Source organism: Strix uralensis, chromosome 4, assembly GCF_047716275.1.
Source record: "Strix uralensis isolate ZFMK-TIS-50842 chromosome 4, bStrUra1, whole genome shotgun sequence".
In the NCBI taxonomy this organism is placed as follows: Eukaryota; Metazoa; Chordata; class Aves; order Strigiformes; family Strigidae; genus Strix; species Strix uralensis.
The window spans coordinates 73,688,075-73,706,377 of NC_133975.1; the positions used below are offsets into that span (position 1 = coordinate 73,688,075).

The 18,303-nt window shown below is 39.2% G+C and overlaps 1 protein-coding gene across 1 annotated transcript; it reads left to right on the top strand.

Moving 5' to 3' along the window:
- The first annotated feature begins 3 nt into the window (after nucleotides 1-3).
- On the top strand, nucleotides 4-18,136 carry PLK4 (polo like kinase 4). Its single transcript, XM_074865167.1, has 16 exons — nucleotides 4-159; nucleotides 1,039-1,134; nucleotides 1,893-1,988; nucleotides 2,083-2,197; nucleotides 4,113-5,145; nucleotides 7,214-7,314; nucleotides 8,849-9,228; nucleotides 10,126-10,230; nucleotides 10,603-10,705; nucleotides 11,510-11,659; nucleotides 12,591-12,721; nucleotides 13,414-13,505; nucleotides 13,881-14,022; nucleotides 15,670-15,810; nucleotides 16,713-16,819; nucleotides 17,537-18,136. Exons 1-16 carry the CDS (start codon nucleotides 130-132, stop codon nucleotides 17,634-17,636), a joined length of 2,922 nt encoding a protein of 973 aa, XP_074721268.1. The 5' UTR covers nucleotides 4-129; the 3' UTR covers nucleotides 17,637-18,136.
- Nucleotides 18,137-18,303: the final 167 nt, after the last annotated feature.

An 18,303-nucleotide genomic window follows, 5' to 3' on the forward strand; every position in this document is an offset into this window, starting at 1 on the left:
GAGCGGCCGCCGGGCCCGGGAACGATCAGGCCTGGGCCGAGGCGGGCGGCGGAGGGCGCCGTGATGGGGAGCCGCGGCCGAGATCCTGAGGAGAACCCATAGCGGGACCTGGGGAGAGCGGCCGGCGCCATGGCGACCTGTATCGGCGAGAAAATAGAGGTGCGGAGCCCAGCCCCCCTCCCGTTACCTGCGGGCCTGGCCGAGGCCGCCCCGCCATTTGCTGGGGGTACGGGGAGAGGCCAGGTGGGGGCTCGTCCCTCTCCTGGGCGGCTTGTTTGGGAGGCGGCCGGCGGGGCGCCGAGCGCGGCTCCTCCCAGGCCCGTCCGCACCTGCGCCCCCACTCGCCCCCGGCCGTGGCCAGGCGGGCTGTGGCGGGGTGGGCCCCGGGCGCCTCCCCGGCTGGGCCGGTGGCGGAGCAGGGGCAGTGGCTCAGCCAGCCGGGCCCGGCGCCCTCCCCGCCACCTGCCCCCGGGCCGAGCCGCGAAGCCGTGTTTCCCCACCGACGGTGGAGTGCCCCAGGCGATGGCGTCCGGCGGGAGAGTTGCGGTTCCGCCGGCGCGCACCTTGCGCGGGGAGCTCGGCCCCCGCCGCGGTTTATGTTCCCCAGAGAGCCGCCGCCGCGGAGCCGGGCTGTGGGCAGCCCCAGGCGCTTGGTGTTTGCGGGGCGGGCGGTAGTCGCTCCCCAGCCGCTGCCATGGCAGCCGGAGCCGGGGGCGGGCGTCTCCCGTCCCCCCGGGAGCGGCGGGAGAGGCGGCGGGAAGGGGGCCGCGCCGCGCCGCCCCGGGCAGCGCCAATGCCAGTGCCAGCCGGCCGTCGCGCTGGGAGGATGATGCTGCGGGGGGTGCTGCGCGGCTCCGCCGCGGACTGTTGCCGCGCCCCGGAGAGCTCCGTTCAGGTACCGCCCGGGCACCCCGGGGGTTTGCCCCGGCAGCGGGGTGGTGGGGCGTCCTATTTCTTGGGGGTGGGGGGCTCTGCATCGGGAGAGAGGCGTCAAAGCCTGGGCTGGAGCTGACGGCGATGATTTTGTTCGTGTTGCAGGATTTCAAGGTGGGGAACCTCCTGGGGAAGGGCTCTTTCGCAGGGGTCTACAGAGCAGTATCCCTGAAAACCGGTCTGGAAGTGGCTATCAAAATGGTAAGGCAGCCAGCCAAGGAAGTCAGTGTCTTCCAAGAAAGTGAACAAGGGCAAGTTGCAACAGGTTGGGGTTATGTGGCAGGACATTTGTGCCTGATTGCTTGTTTGTATGTAACCGATATGTAAATTAGAAGTTGATACTGAAAGATGCAGTACCACCAAATGGACTATGTTGATAATTAATAGAAATGTTTACAGTGCTATTAAAAGAACTTAAGCTCAAATATTCAACACTTGGTGGAAAATCAGCCCTATAATTTTAATTCAGAAATTTGTCACCACAAAAACTTTTGTTTAGATTCCATGTGGCTGGAGAGGTCCTGGAAAAAATGCCTCGAAAAATTTCCCTCACTGCCAGGACAAACTTTGTGAAGGAAACTCACGCATCACAGGGGTTCTGCCTTATCTAGAATACTTCTATTTAGGCCCCTTTTTAGTATTAACTATATTCAGCATATGTGCCTGGCAAAATCAGAATTAGGTTTCTCTGCTTAAGTATTTCAGAAAATTTTCTTAATTAGTGCTAGTATTGAAAATGTTAAAGTTGTCTACTTTTAGACAGTTGTGTGTTCCTCCACTTATGGAAGATACTTGTTCATTAAAAGCATATAGTAGGTTAAACTGTGAAAAGTTGCTTATATTTAGAAGTTTTCATGCAAATGTACAATGAACATGTAGAAATTTCAAGTTCACTTGAAACTAGCCTGTATATAATCAATGTTGTGGTGTTTGAAAAATATTCTGTGATCCATTTACAGATAGATAAAAAAGCCATGCACAAGGTTGGAATGGTACAGAGGGTTCAAAACGAGGTGAAAATACACTGTCAACTAAAGCATCCATCTATACTTGAGGTAAGAATCATGTTTTTGTAGAGAGGACTGTATATGTGACTTGCTGTATCGTCTACAAAGCGTATTTCAATTTTTTCATTGTTTTATATTCTAGCTTTATAACTATTTTGAAGATAGCAACTATGTGTATTTGATACTTGAGATGTGTCACAATGGTGAAATGAGCAGATACATAAAGAACAGAAAGAAACCCTTTTCAGAAGAAGAAGGTGAGATGTTTTTCTGTGTAGCTCTCTTTGCATTAATGTTTTGTCTTAATATTTAATTCTAGTGAAAGGATATTTAAAACTGCCATCACTCTGAGCCAGTTCCTATAGCTTAAAATCTTACGGTAAGTGATAATCTAGGGATTAATTACTATTATGCATATTCACTTGAATACTTTTGTTTCTGTTTATGCCATTTCACAGTAGTTTGTGCTATTTGGGGTTTAAAAAAAATACAGTGAATTTAGAAGGTAGATCTTACCTTTGTACTTTGTGTTGAAGTATAGGCCAAGACTGGGAGGTTCCACAGAGGAAAACTGACAACTTCACATCCACAGATTTGCGTTCTTTGTTGCACCTCTTCACCTCAGTATTACTGTATTACATGTCACCAGTTAGAAAGCCTTCCAGATTATAGTTTGCCTTATGTAGTATTGTTGGAAATACTTCCTGTGTTGCAAGCTGTGTGTGGAAATGAAGATAATGCAGGTAACCGTGTTGCTGAAGGGCTGAGTTAGCAAGGAAATATCCAATCTGACAATCCATCTAGAATTTTTGAAGGACTGGCATCTGAGGAGAAATTCTACTGTGGTTTTACTTCCGTTTCTTATGGAAAGCACTGAAAATCCTATCCTTCCATCAGTGTATTGTAAGAGTAATTCTAAAACTCTTTAAATTGGCTCTTGAATAGTGTTTTGAGAAAGAAGTCTTGCAAAAAAATTAATTGCATGTACGAATTTACTAATGTTTCATTTTCTTACAGTTGAGAGTGAGAAGATTTCAGTTAGAACATGGACCACTGAAAGCCTAACCAGAACAGTGCAATTAAAAAAGACAGTGAAGCAAGCTGCTGTGTCTGATGTTTTGAGAGCACAGCCAAACAAGCTGTTCTGGTTTCAGCTGATCTGGATTCAGTGGTTATTGCCTCTACTGCTTCCAGACTTGCCATGTTGGTCATCTCTTGATCAGTTCTTCCAGTTCACCTGCTTCTTTATCAGTTTTTAATCCAATTCTGTGAAGCTATTGCATATATATGGGTTTTATTGAACCCAGATCACAGGGCTGGATTAAAGGGGTACTGCTATACAGGCATCATCTGTTTCATTCAGATCTGCTCCAGCAGAAATAGTTCATCTGATGGTACCTTAGTTCTAAAAGCTCATAAACCACTGACCTGGATAAAGAAGTCTCTTCCTCTGAGGAGTGGTTTCTACTAACATTTGTTACTCACCGGTCTTTACCCTCTACTAAGAGAAGGAGGAGGATTGTAAATGGTTTGCTCTAGAAAGAATGATTCTTAAAATTGCTGTAACTGCAACATCATAACAGATGATGCTGTTTCAGCCTGGATGAAGTTTTGTTATTCCTGCTGTAAGCGAAAACTCATGAATATTCCACAAAATTCTAGTGTAGTAGAAAGACTATCCCAGTATCGTGACCTTAGTATTTCAGTTTCTCAAGAACTTCTACTAGTCTTGCCAGATTTGCTAAACCAAATCTTATCCAAATTGTCTCCTATGTTCTATAATCTGCACATAGTAAAGCTGCTTGATTTCATGTATCTGCTGTTTCTGAAAGTGTGGAGCAACATAGCTTTTTAAATTCTAATTTTAAAGAGGTTAGGCCAATTGAAAATATCTCCAGTCCTGTTTACATTATTCTGTTAACAGAAACAAATCTGATTACTGCATTACAGAATTTTTTTATAAACTGTCTTAGAACATACTCATGCCATATTGCTTAAAGCAAAAAGTGGAAAGTTAATTCCAATCTCATTAGCGTGACACAAATATCCTTTTAACATCCTCATTATTTAAAGAAATAAAAGTTGGTCCAATAGTAGACTTCAGAAAGTTGTTATTTTCACAGCTATGATTTCAGTTATATGACTAAAACATCTGGTTTTGTGTTTTGACAGCACGACACTTCTTGCATCAAATTATCACAGGTATGCTGTATCTTCATTCTCATGGAATACTGCACCGGGACCTCACCCTTTCTAATATCTTACTCACCAATAATATGAATGTCAAGATTGCTGATTTTGGACTAGCGACTCAGCTGAAAATGCCTCATGAAAAGCATTACACCATGTGTGGAACTCCAAATTACATTTCTCCAGAAATAGCCACAAGGAGTCCACATGGACTTGAATCTGATGTGTGGTCTCTGGGCTGTATGTTTTACACTCTTCTTATCGGAAAGCCACCTTTTGACACGGACACAGTCAAGAACACGCTGAATAAAGTAGTATTAGCAGATTATGAAATGCCAGCCTTTTTATCAAGAGAGGCACAAGACCTTATACATAGGTTACTTCGCAAAAATCCAGCAGATCGTTTGAGCCTTTCCTCAGTGTTGGATCATCCTTTTATGTCCAGGTGTAGCTCTGCACGGAGTAAAGATTCAGGAACTTCAGAAGATTCCATGGACAGTGGAAATGGTACCATCTCTACAACCTTCACTGGGTCTTCCAGCATCAGCACCAGCGGTTGCCTGAAGGAGAAGAAGAAGCTGTTAGTTGGACAGCCGCTCCCAAATAAAATTACTTTTTTTCCAAAAAACAAGAATTCCACCAACACTTCATCTGTAGATGGAAGCGGGTCTTTTCATCAGTGGGGAATTCAGGGAAAGGAAACTGGCATAAGTGGCAGGGGAAGAACCATGCAGCTTGCTGAAGAGAGACCGCATTCACGCTACCTCCGAAGAGCCCACTCTTCAGATAGGTCTGGCACATCCCGTAGTCAGACTCAAGGCATGTCGAATATTGTTGACAGATGTCACTCTATGGAACTGCTTTCGAAGCCTAAAGTAGGAACAAGGGAAAACACAGAATGCTTTTCACCTGCAAACAGCTATACTGATCTAGGAGAAATATTTAAGGAGAAGACTTCTAGTAGCTCTGGTTCTTTTGAAGGGCAAATATCTCCACCTGTAAAAGACCAACCACAGTAAGAATCAGTTTTTATTAAGATAAAATTTAGAGCTGTCATGTTAAATGCATGATTTTACCTGTAACAAAGCTGTAGTAAGTGCCCAAAGTATTGACACGTGTCGCTTGAATATCAGATAGAAGAGGATGATAGTTGATGCTGTTGCTATGTAGAGGTGTACCTCCCCACTGTCCCTATCTTTAAGTTCATAGATGCAGCCTATCAGCTAGCTAGATGGTAGCTCTTATTTATCCTGGAAATACTCTATTACTGACTTATTTCCATGTGCAGCAAGTTGAGGATTTGTTTCCCCACAGTAATTGTAGTAGAGAGCCTTGCTAATTGCTCTTTGTAGAAGAGACACAGTCTAGGGTAGAAGGCATTCAGAGTGTGATAACCAACATTTTTACTTGCTGCTCTGGTTGTTTTTTTGTTATGCTCAGACAAGGCAAAGGGGGGGAAAAAAAAAAGTACAAAATTAGATGATGGATTATAAAACTGTTATCCCAGAAAGGAAAATAAAACTCAAAGATAACTCTTTGAAACTTAGTTCTGGCCTTAGTTGTAGTTCCTGGGTGAAAATCTTGTCTTCTTTCTATTCCTTGATGGACTTCCCCAGCTGATAAAACCAGCTCAGGTGTCAAATCTCCCAGTGATGCTAGGATGTTTGCTGTGGTGCTGGAGGCCTCATCTTTGCTTTCTGTGCACTGCTATGCAACAAGAGCCCTTCTTTGTGATAAACTTAATCTGTCTGTGCTCAGAAGTTTGCTTTGTTTTTTCCATCAGCAGAATATCAAAGAATGTTTTCTTACTTTAAGATAAGGACTATTGCATATCTTAGTTCTAGCATTTCTCGCCACGCTAAAAAGTTGCAACTTTGTTATGGTTTCGTATGTTTTGGTCGTTTTTTTTTTTTTTGCAAACCGATTCAGGGGAAATGCAAATGAGCACTTTGCCCTGTAGAAAAAGTAAATGGAATAAGAGGTTTTTCTTGACTGTTCATAAGTGTTTGACGTAAGCCTCTGTTCAGCAAGTTCAGTGGCCATTTGCATTCTTTCTAGTTCGAGAAATGTTTGGTGAATCAAAAAAAAGTGATTTTTGCAAATGTTAACATAATGCTTACTGGTATTCCCCATGAATTCGTAAAGACATGCTGAATGTAAATGTGACAATATTAATATGAGTGTGGGGATTAACTGAATGGTTACTACTTCTTTTTTTTTTTTTTACATGGTTGATTATAGGAGAGCCTCTTACATCTATAGTTAGCCTGCACTGCAATCTTAAGTGCAAGGTTCTAAGACCTAAATTAGATGCTTATATTCTGAGGGGGTTTTTTTGTGATAACTGAGTCCTTGCCAATGTAAAGGATCATTGCAAAAAAAGTACAGACAGGTACGGCCCATGGAGATAGAAAACCTCATGGGAGCAGAGTATGAATTTACAACAGATCAATGATTCTGCAGTAACTGGTTTTGTGTGTATTCTTTATTCTTCTATGTATGGCTTATAGCCTGAGTTCACCTGTGACTACATGTATGACAGTGTCAAAAAAGCTGGTAAAAAAATCTTTATAATCTTTTGAATTTACTGTATTTTATATGAACTGAAATGATTTCAGGTGATAAGATTGCCTACATATTTCAGCTGTGTATTTGTTACGCAGAATGAGATCCACTGGGGTCATAAGCATCATCCCTGTGTCTTCTCTGAGGTTGTTTCCTATACTGAAGAACTTCCTGTGCTTAAGAACTAGATGTAAGAACAGCTGCTGCTGGCAGTGCTAGCCATGGCTCTTTTTGTTCATGTATGTCAGTTCTAAGAGTCTACTAATGAGTGCTAACAGGCTTAAACTTGTGCTGAAAATTAGTAACTTTTCATTCCATTTGGAAGCAGTGGGGTTTTTTTATGCTTTACCCAATGAACGTTCCACACGAAAAAAGAAGCATGTTCCGTGCTGTCTAGAGCTGCAAAATGCCACCTGCATTTCTTAAATGTTCTAGAAGTGGTGTGATTTTTGCAGCTGTAACATCAAACTTTTGTTGTGCAGTGTCTGATTACGTGTGTAACTTTTTTTATTTTGCAGCTCAAATTATCTCTGCCCAATGAAGCCCCAGGTTGGTTTGTTAGAGCAGAAGTCCCAGGCTGAAACAATGCAGCAGTGGCTTGGAAGCATGCAAACAAATGGTGCGTTACTCCGCAGTTGTATTTTTTTGCACTGGAGTTGGAGTAGTGACTTGTAACAGTTTCTGGGGGGTTTTCTACATTTTATTTCTTTAGAGTTGTGCCAAAAGGGGTATCTGTATGGCCAAGTAACTGTGATACCAGAGTATAATGCTGGCATCCTGAATAGCAGCGATTGAATGGTAACAGAGGCTACTGCAGGCAGACTTGTGTTTCTGAATGAAGAGCATGGGAGACCCTAAACTCACTGCAGAAAGTTGACACAGATACTGAAAGAGGCAAAATGATTCCAGCATCACTAATCTATAGAATCATTCTTAAGCAAGAAATATCCCATTGTTTGAAATATAACATTGTTTTGGTTTTGGACTAAGGTCTAATGTTTTAGTTTCCCAAGGTAGGAATTAATTTCAGAAGGCTTTGTAGTTAGTGTTCCTCTTGAGCTGTTGGGTGGGTATAATGAATGTATGTAACAGCCTTCATAAAAGTGAAGGAATTGTACACTGAATTTGAATACTTAGCTTCCTAAAATGAGGTCATTCTCTTTTAGTATTTTACCATAAAAAAAAAGGGAAAACGCAATTCTAGAACCTGTCATAATTATTCAATTATGACCTGAAATGTGTAAATATAAATACATGATAAAAGATTGGCAGGTGACTCAAAAGCCCTGTTAATTTAGTTGTGCAAATACTCCTTAAGAGAAAATGGGACCTCAGTGAATGAGAAAGATAATGAGGCTGCAGGATGAGGGGTGGAGAAAGGACAAAAGACACAGAAGGGAAGGAGGTGTTTTTTGTCATGCATCATGTTACATCATTTACGAATAATGTAATTTAATCGTAAAATTAAATCGCAAATCCATTCTGGCCTTTTTTGTTCTGATATTACTGGCCTCCTTCCCTTCCTGTCTACAGGGAATTGGAATCATATGACATATGGTCTGGATAATCCTATTTCATTTTTGGTCCCTTCTCAACTGTTCTCACAAGTGCATACTGGTGTGGATGAGGTGAAAGTTGATCAAGGGCTTAAATATCAAAACTAGGGAAGCAGTTATAGGAAGCTTAAATAGAAAAACAGGGTTTTGTCTTTTAATAAGTGACTGGAAATAAAGCAAGGGGTTTGGAGCATGCATTTAACATCTTGAGTGCTAAAACGCTTGTTAATTAAGCTGAAACTTGGTACCAGTGGTTATCTGAATGGTAAGTAAACTGTGTTTCACCAGGTTAAACTAACTCTTGTAAACTAATTCTTGTTTGTCTATTTGAAATATTAGTATTTTGTTTTTATAAGTGGTTTTGCAAAATGATTTGATATATCATATCTGAAATCTAGTAACAGTTGAAGTAGCACTGGAATTTTGTTGGCACAGGTATTGATTGGTACTAAAGTCATAGCCTAATGATTTGAACTGAGGATTAAAGAAGTCTCATTCTCCGCTTATGTAAGCTAAGATGATATTTTGAAAAGCTTTAAAAACATAACGTCTTTTTTTCTTCTTATTGTGATTCTTTGAATGTACCATGTACCTTAGTTCCACTGAGACCACCCGCAGACCTAACTGGCAACAGTAATGCACATGGAGGTTTTCGGTATCATCTGGATGTACAGGAAGATGCATCAAGAAACGCATGGAACACCTTAAAAGATGTAAGGAGTCATGATGCATCTGTCGACTGTCTGCATTCTTTAAACCAGAGAAACCCAAAGAAATACATCCCTGGAGTTCTCTCCAAATCTGAGAAAATTCAACTATCATCATCTTCTACATGTGGTGTTTGGTCAACTTCTGAACAAAACCAAATGTGGGTCAAAGAACCACCAGCACATCAGAAACCTACATTGCGAAGTACAGTATCACCTCTCAGTGCTCACAGGCTAAAACCAATCAGGCAAAAAACAAAAAATGCAGTGGTATGTATCAGTTCTTAAAATGGAAACAACAAGTATTAAATATAGTGTGACTGTCTCTTAAAAATCACTTGGTAAACTAGAAGCATTTGGCTTATAGAAAACGTAATCTATAATTTAAAGTTATATTAGTAAGATGCATCTTAGTTTTTGTATATGGAACGCTTGTGGTCATTTCCTGCAAATAGTGACGTGGCATGGAATACTTATGGTCATTTCCTGCAAATAGTGACGTGGCATTGCTTTGAGCTCACAAGCAAAGAAACTGTAGGTAGACGTAACAAATATTAAGTGCATATATATTTCCTAGAGTTCTAAAACTCTGTACTGCTTAGCTGCGCAGTTGCATTTAAGATTTTAACTATGCCAAACACATCAAACGCTTTTACAGATTAGATTACTGGATTAGAAATGAAAACAGTCTTGCTCTCAAGTAAAAACTTGAATCTTTTTCCTATAGTACTGCTTTTTCCCTGTCTTGGGAGTGGGAAAGCAAAACAAATTCCATTAACTCTTACTGATCACAAAAATTTTCTGGCTGGTTTGTTCCTAGTATCACCCTTTTGCCTTTTGTTCCTTTTCTTACAGTCTTACTCATCTCCCATCCCTTCAATTTGTTTTTTTTTTTTTCAAAAAACAATAGAGGTGACCTGTCTTTGATTTGTCACTTTAGAAACCACACCCTCACTGACCAGCTTATAACCTTTAGTCATGTTGAAGTGGTGTTCTGTTTTGATAGCACTAATAGCAAAAGTTACTGTAAGAAACATTTGTAAGTTTTGCAGTGCATTTGAGGAAGAAAATATATTTTTTTTAAAGCATTTGTGGAAAGAAGTGGTATCCTATCTTGCCAGAAGGCAAAGGTCTTTTTGCTTAACTTGTATATTTAATATATTTTAGGTGAGCATTCTAGATACTGGGGAAGTGTGTATGGAGTTCCTGAAAGAACACCATTCACAAGAACTTGTGAAAGAAGTTCTCAGAATATCTTGTGATGGAAATATGGTAAGTGTTTTCAATTGCTTCACTGTTGTGTAAAAGGCTTAGAGTATTTTCTTTCAGAGTTGTCTTTTCATTTAAGTGATTGTTTTTTGGAAATGCAGTGTTCACATACACACAGCTGTAAACCTCTTTTTTCCTCCATAGTACAGCCATACAATATAGGTAGCAAGCAATTACTTCAGAGAAAAATTGCACTTTTGAAATAGGTGGAGTGTTGTTGAAAAACTGCTGCTGTTAAATAATTACTTAGAGGAATATATTGTTCATGGTAAATTATGGTAATTATTTGAACTGTGACTTATTTCCATACCTGTTAAAAGTAGGGAGTGCTGTAGTAAATTGCAACTGTAAACGTATTTTTTGCCCTTTCTGTAGATTGCAGTTTATCATCCAAATGAAGGAAGAGGTTTCCTTCTTGATGACAGACCTCCTGCTTCTCCTGAAGACATCTGTATGTATAATTTAGACAACTTGCCAGGTAACCTGAAATTTATTTTTAAAGTGATGATGATTTATGTGATTTTTAAGTGAATCTTGCTTGAGACTTAGCTTTTAGCCACTACTTTTCAGATAATTGTGAAGGTAAAACTCCTTTCAGAATAAGATTCAAACTAAGATTAACTGGAAGCTGTATTTTGAAACTTTACAAGAAAGTATAAACCCACAGGTTTTAATTTGTTTTGTATGGAAGTTATAAGGAGTCACCCTTTTACAGTGTAGTGTACTAAAATTAAACCTTTCATATTCTTTTTCTCGTTGATACTGGAAACTGTTGAAATATGAGTGGAAGAAACATTGTCAAGTCATTTTTAAAACAGCAACTTTGTGCTTCCTAATACTTGTGAAGTGGGGGGAAGGAAAAATACATGAAAGCATTGACAGCGTATTTAATATAGACAGCTGAAGAACAAATGTAAGCTAACTATAATTTCTTGAGACAAGCAGACTTCTCTACTAATTAGAGATCAAAGGCAGGTTTTAAGCTAAGGCCAGGAAGCCAGCTGGACAATGATATGTAGTTAAAGGGTATATGCAGCACTTTACTATGTTGTTGAGGTTCTGAACTATGTTAATTGAACCTATTCAAGTAAAGCTATTGAAAATGCCCACTTTTAGAAAAGATGGTGGAAGTAAGTCAGTTTCTTTGAACATACTTCTGTAAAGTACTTAAATATTACCACCTTCAGTTATCAAATATATATTTTAAATTCTCTCCAAGCTGGTGCACAGTGTTTAATCTGATGACTTTTTCAGAAAAGTTTTTTTAAATTATCTTTTTTAGAAAAGTACTGGAAAAAATACCAGTATGCAGCCAAGTTTGTGCAGTTGGTAAGAACAAAAACCCCCAAAGTTACGTTCTACACAAGATATGCCAAGTGCATGTTGATGGAAAATTCACCCACTGCAGATGTTGAAATTTGTTTTTATGATGGTATGTATTCATTTCTGCAATTCCGCAAATAGTAGTATCATGTTATTAAAGCTGCACTAAAATATTGCCAAACACTAAACAATGAACACTTCAGGTTGAAGAAAATATTAGAAACATACTGATTTTGCCGCTGCCTTTATTCTTGCACTCGAAGATCAGTTTATTATTCATTAGTTCCTTACTGATATCTTCTTCAGGGAGTACGTGTTACAAAAGTTTAAGTCACGCCTTGTTGTCGTTCATGAGCTCTTCTTTGCATCTACGTTTGACAGTTAACCTGCTTAGTGAAAGGTGCGTCCCTAGTCCAAGCTTGCCGTTGTTAATGGAAGTAATAGTATTACCAAGAACAGTCACTGCAGAAAGAAACTGGCTGTCGTCTTCAACTCTGCCCTTCATAAACTAGACTGCACCAACAATTGTTTTCTCACTATAGACTACTGTCAACTAGTTGAAAAGATTTGCCACATGCATAGATATATCCCAACAGAATTTATGACCAAAAAAAAAAAGACTTAACTCTGTGATTCAGTGTGGAATGTCTGTTGAGAGAATGGGCATCTTTCAAAACTGTATTCAAGTACTGATGGAGCCTACTTATCCAATTTTTGGCAATACTGTTGGAGATGTACATTTTGTCTCAGATTAATGTTTAGAAAGGTAGTTCTTAAAATATGTAATAAATGCATTATTATGCCCATTTAAGTCGTAATCTTTGGCCACAGAGGGTATTCCGTTAACATCACAGTCCAATTTAAGTGGCTTTTTATTTCTGCTGGACATAAAGCTCATGCAGGAGTGGTTTTATTCTTGCAGTAATTCCATCAGCGAGATACACGTTAGTAGGGTAGACTGTAATGGCAAAAATTTGTATTTTATAGATGCTGGTATTTTATACAATTCATGCTAGAAGTCTTTACATTTTTTTTTACAGGAGCAAAGATACACAAGACAGCTGGTATAACTCGTGTGATTGAAAAATCAGGGAAATCCTTCACTTTGAAAGGAGAAAGCGAAGCAGGTTTGAAGAAGGAAATGCAAGTTTATATGGATCATGCAAATGAGGTAATAAGGAGGGTTGATAAAGTGTTTTGTGGAAGAGCAGGTATCAGTGTAGAGGTAACAGTAACAATGCTTCACAGTGAAGACTGTTAGAGGAAATTTCGTACTAGTGTGTGAAGCAGGTGTGCCAGTCTGGTGAAAGGATTAAACAGAACAGATGAAGCTGCTTTATACAAGTTTAAAAAAAAAACCCAAACTAACAAACAAGCAAAAAACCAATTCTCTCCCCTCCACCACAAAAAAAAAAAAAAACAACACAAAAACCTGCTAGGTGTTTAACTGGCCTGCCTGCTGTGTTTTCCATCTCTTATTTTATGTTACCCAATTAGCAGTCACAAGCAATTTTTTTCTATGAACTTAAACAGTAAAAATGTAGTACAGATTTCCTATTCAGTCTTCCTTATGTTCTCTTATTTTCTGGAATAGAATTCAGGGGTCTAGTCCCCTGTTTAGTCCTGCTAAAAGGGAAGACGTGATTATTAAGAGCGTAATTCCAGATGTGCTGAAGTTACAAGGGAGTCTTGCTGTAGTATAGCTTTTTGAATTGCCTCCATGGTACATGGGTGCAGCTATTATTGATCTTCAGTACCACTGTCATAAGCATTTCCTTGTGTAGGCTCACCTGCCACACTAAATATGTATGAAATAGTTAGACTCTTCTCAGTTAAACTTTAACAAGCTCCTTCTAATTCCAGGGACATCGCATATGCCTTGCACTGGAATCTGCTGTTTTGGAAGAAGAAAAAAGGAGTGGAAGTGTTCCATTTTTTCCAATAATTGTTGGAAGGTAGTATCTTTCACTTGAAAATACTTAGGCATTTGAATATTCCCACTAAGCAGCCTTATGCAGCTAAGGTTTGCAGAAGCCAGGGTCGCTTAACAGAGGCTCCTAGTCATTAGCGAGATAAATATTAACTTAACAGCATGTATGAACACTTTATTTTGGCCCTGCAAAACCTCCTTTGATACTAGGGCAAAATACACTTTTGGATTTAGACTAAACCAGGCTAACAGGTGACGTGTAAAAACAGTTCTGCAGAACACTAGTGCCATCAAGTGCTTTGTACAGTCCATAGTAAACTGAAGGAAAAGCTGCGTCTCCTCGCTTGTTTCTTTAGTCCCTCTTGGAAAGACCTTTTTCCAATTTGTCCCTTTCTTCCAGAAAACCTGGCAATACTGAATCACCGCAGGCTGTAGCACCTCCACTGTTGGACAATACAAACTGTTCAAAAGAAGTTATGGTACTGGATATAAATACAGCTGCCAGTTCTGCTCCTCTTCAGACTCCAAACTCTACTCCTTCTGTAAGTACACAGGAACAGAGTGGAGACTACTCTCCAGTAGGAATTCAAATATTGCTGTTTTATTTGAACTAATAGAATTACATTTGTATGGATGTGGGCTTTTGTTAGCCATTTGTGACCATATTGACTAGAAATGTTAACTCTGATTTCAACTAACTTTCCACACCTGGATTGAAGATGATCTGAAAGATCAAAATCCTCCAAAACTTTACCACAAATGCCTCCTGGGAACATAATTTGAAAATTGCTTACATTATATGGCACAATCTTCTATTTGTTTTGGAGAGCTCTAATGTGCCCTCAGGCCTGTATGTTGAGTGGTAGTCACAAAGGATATTAGCACTTGAGACTATTGTTCTGAAATAATCAAGTGTTAGTGTGTATAATGTATAGCCAACAAGGCTTTGTATGCAATTTCATCACTTAAAAGACCCACCAAGCTTCAACTGCTGCATCACAGCCCTGATACAACTTCCCTAGCTGACTGAATAATACTGGGGTCTTGGCACATCGAGTTTGTACCATCTTAACTTTGTTGAATTTGTGCGAGTCTGCATCTGTCCTTTGATTGTGTAGCACATGTCCTTAGTGCAGAATATGCCAGTTTTTGCTTGACTGAAATGAACCTGGCAACAACAATTCCTTAGGGCTTCAGTACTAGTGTTGATTGTTACACTGACTTAAGGTTACCCATCACCAGAGTTTTAACTTGAGTGTTCATCGTTCAGACTCATTCTTTGTTTGCCATATAGCAAACACTTAGGTCTCCATAAGACTTTCAGTGTTTGCTTTCCCTTCTGAAGTAGGGATTTCCAAGCAAAATAACACAATAGCTGGTTGCCTTTCCATGTTCCTCTTGACTCTGTCAGTTTCTGTATACTCGAACTGGAGCTGTATATCCTGAGGGTACAGCTTGTTGTTTCTTTCAGGTTCCTGTAACTATCTGGATCCTGAACTTTCCTCAACAAGCTCTCCTATTTCAGAGGCACCCCCAGACTTGTATCTCTTCACTGAACCCTGAATCTTAATTACTGCTAGGCACACCACCTCATCCCTGTCGCTATGGGAGGAGGTATCTGACTAGTAGAACTTTTATAGAAGTGGACATGTTCCTCCTAACCAGTAGTGGTGGCCTTGTCCTAAAGGCCCCAATGTTTGATCTTCTGTTAATCACTTTTTGTGTGTCTAAACCTATAACAGACTCTATGTGCTGTAGAACTCTTCTATTAATGTTGAATATTCTAGTTTCCAATTAACAGCAGTGTCTGTATTTTTGTAAAATACTGGCCAAGTGGTCATCTGAATGAGGGCTACTTTATAACCTAACAGGTGCTGAACATTTTTCCTGAAGATAGACAAGATTTTCTGGTAGTCAAATAAGGAAAAAAGTGTTGAAGTAGAAAAAGTCTGCTTAGGGAAAGCAGTTCCTTTGTGAGTACAGGGAAGCAGTAGAAAAACTGTCATAATACTGAGAAAATCCTATCATCTAGGGTTTTTATAATGTAATGCTGTTAAATAAAGCATATAGGCTAAATCTGTCTGTATATATGGAAAGATTAAAACAGGTGGTAATTGACCTCTGCAGTTGGTACGTAAACAGTTGGATTGATACTAAGGCTGCTAATACTGTGCATTTCTGGGTTTTAGGTGGTGTCGTATGAAAAGTCTCCATTTTTGACTAAAGCTGCTGAAGCTACGTACTCCTCTGTTCACCAAACGGAATGCAGTCCAAATTCAGCCCAACTTTTAAAATCTGTCTTTGTGAAAAATGTTGGCTGGGCTTCTCAGGTGAGAAATGAATACCAATAAAGGAGGGAAGTCTGTTCTTTTTTTTCGTCTTAAACTTGAGATACATATTTTTAAGTCATTAACGTTAAACTTCATTACACTCAATTGTACTCTGCTACAGTTTAAATCTGAAAATTGGTATGTGGAGAGATCCTTCCTAAAAAGCATCTTGGATAAATACCATGGTGAACTACATCAGTAGAAGAAACCAAAATAATAGTTCAGCATTTCAGTTAACAAATTTTTCTGTGGTGGTTATTGCCTATTTCAGTGTCTTCTGCCATTTAAATTTGACTCTAGTAAAAACTTGAAACTGTTAAACTTCTGTCTGTTCACTAATGTGGATGTAAAGCTGTCATGACAAAGGGTTTTTAACAGTTATGTACTAGATCTGTACTAGAAGAATGAATCTGCCTATACAATAGGAAAAGCTGTTTCCTTACAGAGAAAATTTTCCTCTGCTTTTCTGTGGGACCAGCTTTAGACTTCAAAAATGGTCCTCTGCAATCCAGATAAAGTAAGCTTCCTGTCCTAACAGAAAAAGTTTATATATATAAACTTTAAACTATATATAGTTGTGAACTCTTACAAATGGGCCTTCTATTTTATGTTTAGTCCTATTTAAATTTTCTTTGGGAGTGGTTAAACTAAAGGTTCTTTATTTAACTCTCTTTGAAAAAGATGACTGAGTATCTGAAACATTAGAAAGTCTGATTCTTGAGACTGCATGAGACTGCTTACTCGGAAGCAGTATACATGCAATCTTTATCTTTAAAAGACTGACCAAGATACCCAAGTCACATCAGCAATTCTGAAAAACTTTCAGCTTCAATTATTAGAGAAATTCTAGGTATGTAACCCTGTATTTTATGTCCTCAAACCATAATGCAATGTCTTGTTAGCTGACCAGCGGAGCAGTATGGGTTCAGTTTAATGATGGATCCCAGCTGGTAGCCCAGGCAGGTGTTTCTTCCATCACTTACACATCTCCAGATGGCCAGACAATGAGGTGAGTCTCTTACAGTGAACAGAACTTTTTTTGGAGCAGTCAGTGCAAGGCTGTTATACCTAAGGTGAACTTCATAGCTGCTATTCATTTTGTTTTGTAAATATTAAAATTTAGCTTTTCAATCACTTCTCAGTTGATTAGCTTATATAAGCTTAATAGAAACACCTGTAGCTTAGATTGAACTCTGGACAACAAATAAATAAAAAAAAGCTGGGACCACAGCTACTTGGTCTCCAGAGTATACCCACTATATAAGGATAGGTAAAAAAGTAAGGCTTTAATACTTTTTTTTTTTAAGATACTGCTAGATTAGGGAGATAGCATGTCAACATTGATGCCTAGACCCGAAGTGCTCAGGTGGAGTTTTGCATATCTTTTTGACAGTGGGCACTTCCCATACAAATATAGCAACTCAGTAACATGCTCTCTCTGTGCAAAGCTCGAGACAATCATATACAGTCTGTTCAGATATTATTGCAGCTTTAAAGATTGTTTAGGTGTTTTATTCATCTGAAACACTTTTTTCAGTTAAATACATATAGAGAAGGGGGCCTAGATTTAAGCCATCAAGCTCCAATTAGTGTGTCTAGATACACTTAAAATCTGCTTAGTGGTTTGCCTATTTACAGGCAAGTTTTGAAAAACTTTGCTACTACCCTGAAATAAAACAAATTATTTCAAGCATCTAATTTTTTCTGTGCTTATTTGCCTTTCTAGGTATGGAGAAAATGATAAGTTGCCAGAATACATCAAAGAGAAGCTGCACTGTCTGTCTTCTATTCTTGTGATGTTTACCAATCCAGCTAGTCCCCACTGATTAAAGCAAAGCAGGTGTCGGGACACGCGAACTTAATAAACTCACTCACTGGCTTTCAAGTAAAGTGATGGATCTTACTCAGCTTATGCAGAAATTCTTCCAAAAGCTGGTAAAAAAAATAGGAAGGGAAGGGTTGCTCTGTGGGGCAAACTGCTTGTAAAGTATCTTACAAAACATGTTTTTCCTCAAAATGATGGATAAACTTGCTCAAGCAAAACTTTGAGCAACTTAGTTCTAGGTAGCATCAACTTTTTGGAAATAATCTGAATCTTGTATTTTTTTCTTCCCCCACTGCTTCCTCAGTGCCAACAATCAAGGAAAATGCATCTGTGCTGTTGAAGTGTCTGTATTTGTAAATAACTTATATTTTTACATCTTACAAGTAATATATGTAAATATGTATATGTTTTATAACGGCTTGTTTTTATTTTTTGTAGCAGCAGCATTAACTTTCCTGCACAAGCATTTTATAAAAAAAATAAAATGCAGTGGTAATTGTCCAGATGTGTTTTTCATGTTCAAGTGATGGTTTGAGAGCTCTTTAAGTATTAAGCTCAGTTTATAGCAGAAGCTCATCCTGATCTGCTATCTTAGGGCATTGCATGTTGGGAGTTTAGGACTGGTGAAGCTTGGGGAGAAACAGTATAAAACTGTTACACGAAGTTAC

What these genes read in the sequence shown, in the direction of transcription:
- PLK4 (XM_074865167.1), top strand. Translation starts at nt 130, where the DNA reads ATGGCGACCTGTATCGGCGAGAAAATAGAG. An exon ending in AAAAAACAAAAAATGCAGTG is followed by an intron (nt 9,229 to 10,125) that starts GTATGTATCAGT and finishes AATATATTTTAG; the next exon opens with GTGAGCATTCTAGATACTGG. An exon ending in TAATTTAGACAACTTGCCAG is followed by an intron (nt 10,706 to 11,509) that starts GTAACCTGAAAT and finishes TATCTTTTTTAG; the next exon opens with AAAAGTACTGGAAAAAATAC.